General features: G+C 41.2%; 1 protein-coding gene across 1 annotated transcript in view; it reads left to right on the forward strand.

Annotated features, from left to right (window-relative positions):
- arhgap35 (Rho GTPase activating protein 35) overlaps positions 1 to 5,606 on the forward strand; it is a 103,911-nt gene extending 98,305 nt beyond the window's left edge. Inside the window, exon 8 of the mRNA XM_015389621.1 lies at positions 1,734 to 5,606. Coding sequence (XP_015245107.1) covers positions 1,734 to 2,211 — 478 coding nt within the window. The 3' untranslated portion in view covers positions 2,212 to 5,606. The remainder of the gene's footprint in view (positions 1 to 1,733) is intronic.
- Positions 5,607 to 6,000: the final 394 nt, after the last annotated feature.

Here is a 6,000-nt window from a genome sequence, read left to right on the forward strand (position 1 = left end):
AAATCTTTCTCAGATCGGCTCATGTCACCATGTCGCATTTAAAGAGGTTGTCCTTTAAAAGCTTCAGTTGTGGACCTTTTAGGATTTGCTATCATGTGCAATAGTTTCTCTACAGACACATGGAGCTGTCTGTGCTTCCTGCAGCGAGGGGCGTAGAATCTGTGAGTGAGCCGTTTGTAGTTGGAATAATTATAGTTTTCTCAAAGGCAGTGCCATGTTAAAGAGAACAAAAGGATGCAGGGATCATTGTTGGTATTAAAGCAGCTGATAACAGTGGTGTAGTCTAAACTGACATTGGAGGAAATGTTTCTCTATAAACATTGACATTTTTGTCCTGATCCTTGATTTATGATCTTTGATTCATTTTTTTGCTGTGTGTACTCTTAAGGTTTGGGTGTTTTGAAACACCGTTTCTTTTTACATTGGGCCCTTGATTTTACATTATTACATAATTTTCTACTCACCCATATGAGTTTTGTGTCATTCGGAGCCGTTCTGAAGATATTCAGAAGGTTATATCCAAGTAACATCTTTCTACTTTTCATAAGTTATCATTTATGGTACACCAGCATTCATAACATGTTGGCGAATCATTGTCCCCCAGACATCCGTGGTTATAATTTTTATATTTATATCTTTTACAAACGAAGCGGCGCGTGTATGATGTCATCCGCGTGTGCCAGCTACCGTTCATTCATCTTGTCCGCTGAACTGCTGCTAGTTTTACTCACATGCCTGGAAGATGTCTAGTGCTACTACCACAGATGAACTCGCTCTTGAAATGGAATTGAACGATACAGATTAGCTCGCCGAATGAATATAAGTGGTAGAGCGTAGCCGCCTGTGGCCCGGGCTGCCTGTCACAACTCCAGTCCGGCGCGCGGATGATGTCATTATAATAACGTAAAATCAAGGGCCCGATGTAAAAAAAAAAAACCAAACAACTACATTTCCCTTTAAAAAGAAACTGAAATATAGGCCCATGTTTTTGTTTTGTTGTGTTTTTGGTGACATTGCAGCCACAGTCTTGCCACAGCTCATTTTGCTTTGTAAACATTAAACAAAAGTCTGTTTAACAAATTGTGTTTATAAATCTCATCCAGCTCCTTTTTTTTTGCAGCCTCTAGTGTTTTTTTTTTGTTTTTTTTACACACCACTAGTGGCTGTATTTTGGACAGTAGGCTGACAGGAAAGGGGGTATGAGAGAGGGAAGAGACATGGGTCGGGTGCGCTAACCACTGCGCCACCAAAGCACGCCCCAGCCTGTAGGTTTTTAAACAGGGTTTGGTTATAAAGCAATATCCCAAGCTTGGAACATCTCATTGAGAAACAACCAAGTGGCCAGTGGTAACGCTGGAGGAGCTGCAGAGATCCAAAGCTCAGGTTGAAGAATACGTTAATGGGATGTTTTATGACGAGCCATGGCGGGGACCCAGCAGTCATGACTTTGCAGTAGGGAGGCTTTGCTTTAAAAAAAGGAAGCTGGTCCAGTCAGAACAAAAATGCACGCCACAGTTTTCTGATTAAGCTTTAAAATCCTGTATTGTCATCATCCTTCCACTTAATCATTGTTCAGTACTTCCCTTTGAAATAAAATAAAATTTGTAATTGTGCAATTTAAAATCTGCTACCTTTTAGGCGGTATGAAAACCTGCACCGTATTTTTTCAAGAAGACGATGCATACACCCAAGGCTGGTTTCAATATGATGATCTTTATGTTTCTGTTTCCCAGGGTGAGTCAGAACAGCAAGTCTAACCTGATGACCAGTGAGAATCTGTCCATCTGTTTCTGGCCGACGCTGATGAGACCCGACTTTACTACCATGGACGCTCTAACTGCCACCCGCACCTACCAGACAATCATCGAGAGCTTCATCCACCAGTGTGCTTTCTTCTTCTACAATCAGCCCCTGTCCAACGGCCTCACTGGATCCCCCACATCCACGCTCTCCAGCGGAGGCACCTCGGCCTACTCCTGCATGGCTGGAGGCTACTCCTCCTCCTCCTCGACGGGTCCATCCCCTGCTGCCTACGTACTCCCCGCTACCCCACCTGTCATTCCTCATTATGGTCCTCCTTTCCACCAACACCACCATCAACACAGGTCTCCTTCCCATTCCCCACCATCCACTCCTCAGTCCACAATCCCCGCCCTGCTACCGCCCTCTCTGCACCCCCATCACCCCCCAGCTGAGCAACACACGCTGTGAACCAGGGTCCAAGGAAACGAGAAAGAAGCTGCCTGAAAGCGACGGACAGGGTTTAAAGAGTTAAGGATGAAACAGATTAAAGTTGAAGGAAGGGAAGATGTGATCTCAGAGTGAAATTAACCCTGGGAGAGATTGAGCAGGATGCAGTATGTACAGGGAGGAACGGACGTGTGTGGGAAAAGGTCGGAGGTGTTTCAGCTTCTGCTGGCATCAGAAAACAGAACAATGAAGAGCCTCTGAACTGACTGGATGAACTTTCTCCCTCTTTGACACTTCATTCCTTTGTCTCTCTGTTTCACTTCACTAGTCCCACCCTCACTGCCTTTTTGTGAATCCATACACATTGGAGGAGTAAATCGTTGGCAGAAGCTGTTGAGGGACTCAGGGGGCTTACTGAACAAACACAGGCATGTATACGCCAGTTAAATCCGCAATCTGGGAAATGTTCACCGGCCCACCTGCTGTAACGGAGCACCCTGGGGGCTGTGGCTACGACAAACTGGTGTCTTCAACATTTGTTTCTTTTTTTTGTTTTTTTTACCACATTGGAGAGGACTTGCGCAAGAAAACACGTGTTAAAGCTCACCCTACAAGATGTTCAGACCCAAGAGGCTAGCAAATTCCTATCTGTCGGCCCCCTACAAACACACACAAACTTTATAAGAGTTTAAATCAGGTTTGATCATAGCATAATGCCAGGCAGAGTTAAAGGAAAAATCCCAACCAACTGGATCTGCTGGGCAAACGGCGCTGTAACACCCTTAAAAAAAATGCTCCCTCCTTCCTGAACAGTAGGGCTGCAACGATTAGTCAACGTAATCAACCAAAAACATGTTGCAATAAAAAAAGTGTTGTTAATTCGGAGGGCAGTATCGTCAGTTCCCTAGAAGCAAAAGAAAATTAGTGAGCTTTATCCAATATTTTCTTTGACACAAATGAGACTTTAGACTGATAATAGGCAGGAATATAGCTGTGTAAAGCTGAAATATATGCCCATTTTACAAAGATATGGCTGACAGGGATCAGGTCTCCCATCCTCAGAGAGTCTGCCTCCCAGTGGAGAGGAGTGGATACTGACAACAGCTTCATTTAGATAGATATTCAATGGTTTAACTAAGGGTTATTGTTAACTGTAAACTAAATAAGGGGATAGTTTTATTTCACTTTAATCTCTTAGTGGAGCGATTGAGAGTATTTTTGGAAATGAATCATTGGGTCATGTTTATTGTTAATGCTGGGAACATTGCCTCATTTAAAAAGAACAAGTCTGACTGCAAACATATTGTTATGGTCACTTTTTTACTATTTAGTGATTTGATGTCCATGGAAACATCTAGCATTAATAAAAGACTGAACGGGTTTGTTTTTACATTCATTTGAATCTTTATTTGATGTTTTAAGCATAAAGAATATCAAATCTTACTGAAATAATAATTATAAATGAATTCAATTAAATTTCAAATGTTTCTTTTTAACTCAGCTTTATAAGTGAAATAGGATTAGTGGATAGTGGCAACACCAGGAAATAAAGGAAGATTTAAAAAATGTGTAGACTAGAGTGAGTCAAAATATTTTTACAAGCAACCTCAAGTGGAATTTTTAACACCAGAACGGGAAGATTGAGATTACAAAAATATGAAGTGATTAGTCGACTAATTGGGGGGAAAAAACAACAACCAACAGATGAATCAAGTGTTAAAATAGTCGTTGGTTGCAGCCCTACCGGAAAGCATTTTTCTTTTTCTTTTTTTCATATACATGATTCAGCTGATCTTGGGAAATGTGCAGACTATCTAAAATGTCTGTATTGCCATTTGTGTTCCTGCATTCCTGCCTTTTTATTTCTGTTTGCTGAATCTGAATTGCCCTCTGTTTGACGTTAGCAGGAATAATTCCAGTGTTGGACCATTTCCTGTCTTGTTTCTTTTCATGCTGTGGTGGTTTTTTACTACCAACCCTGTGTTTTTGCAGTTTTTCATTGCGAGGATGTTTAAAAAAAGAAAAAAAAAAAAGCACTTTTCTGAGACAGATTCTCAATCAGGGGACTACCTTTGAGTGGTAGCCAGTTATGTTGTCTGTTGGCACAGTTGCCACTCTCTCTCTGGGAGTACAACACTGACATCTAGAGGTAGACCGGGGTATGCCTACCACTGAAATATGGGCGTTGTACTGTCCTTCCCTGTACTGAGCTCTCTGTAGCATCTGGTGCAGCGGTCAACATTATGTGGAATATGTTCAAATTAAGCAAATTAGGTGCATTAGTGTAGATTTACCGATTGACAGTTTAGACTCAGATGCAAATCAATAGATATATGAAATTCTAAGATATTGCAAATCCTATTTTGATGCAGTTTTCTCTGTTGCAGCCAACGCAAAGCTTAAGAAGGGAACCCTGTGTCTGTCAGATACCGTTTTTAAGCAAAAGACGAATTAAACCTGGTAGATTTTTATCATTGCAAATAATTGTAAACCACTTCTCCGAACTTTTCGTAAATACAATGTCTTTTCTGGTGCTCTTAATGGGCAACGGAGAAATTATAACCACTAAACCAAGAGTTCAACCCCACTGTGTACCACTGCATCCCCTGTCCAAAAGAGACAGCAAAAAGAGAACAGACATCCCATTCATCTTCCCGCATGACCCGAGCAGAGCATCGCTGAATTCCTCAGCCAAGGCCGCCGTTACTGTAGAAACCAGCCAAGATGCAGCTGAAGGAGAAGGGGATTGCATGTCCCACGAGTGTCTTTGGACACAAAGACAAAAAGGCTTAACAAATATATATATACTTTCAACAAATCAATGAAGACTGAAGATTTTATCGGTTCACATTAGTCAATCACTTGGTGTGTTCGGGTGCATGTGAGAGTAGATCTGGCCAGAAGTAACTGGGTGGAATGTGACACTGTTTGTGGTCATTTTCCCCACTGTGTAACCCTGTTAGCGCTTCCAGATTACACACACTGATCCGAAGAGGGAGAACTGTGAGAGAACGAGCGGGGGGTAGATAGGCGACGTACGGGTGAATGGGAACATTATCTGGGAGACGGAGAGGGAAGGATGGGGCGAGCTGGCCGGCGGTGCTCCCTTTGTACATCGACCTGTTAATACTGAACCGACTGTGAGGCAGCCAAAGACTCGGGAAAGAAAAGTGACAACTAAAGAAATGCATTCCAATATAAAATTTTGGTTCAGTAATTAAACGAATTGTGGCTGCATTATTGTTATTATTTGTTAATTATGCAACAATGGTGACAGATGTCTAAGTTAAATCAAGCAACATTATATTCAACTGCTTGTTGTTGGGGGGGAGGGGTCTAAAACTTTGCCCTTTTAGTCTATGGTTATAGAAACACTTCTTTTCTTTTCATGTTTAGTTTTAAGAATAAAAAAAAAACAAGGTATTTTTTTTTCGAGCAACCTATTTGTGAGCAATGAAGTGACCGGCCCAGTATAATGCATGATTTCTTCCCAACAGAAAGGAAGAGGGCTTCAACACTCTCACTATTTAAGTGGTGATGATGATATAAAGTAAAAAAAATAATATAGAGTAAATGGCAGGTGAAGGAAGTTGATGGTGAGAGTGATTTAAAAATATATATAAATGAAGTACTGTAAAGTGAAAAGATGACGTCACGCAAAAAACTTCTTTATTTGCTGAGTATGGTAATTTGTCACAGTGGGAATGGCGTATACAGCAAGGCCTTATGTGATCTGTATTATAGTTAATAAATCAAATCTTGCTAAGCTCATTGTTTGCTGTCTTTTTTTTTAATCAGTCATGTAAAACT

Source organism: Cyprinodon variegatus, unplaced genomic scaffold, assembly GCF_000732505.1.
Source record: "Cyprinodon variegatus isolate N-32 unplaced genomic scaffold, C_variegatus-1.0 Scaffold468, whole genome shotgun sequence".
Lineage (NCBI taxonomy): Eukaryota > Metazoa > Chordata > Actinopteri > Cyprinodontiformes > Cyprinodontidae > Cyprinodon > Cyprinodon variegatus.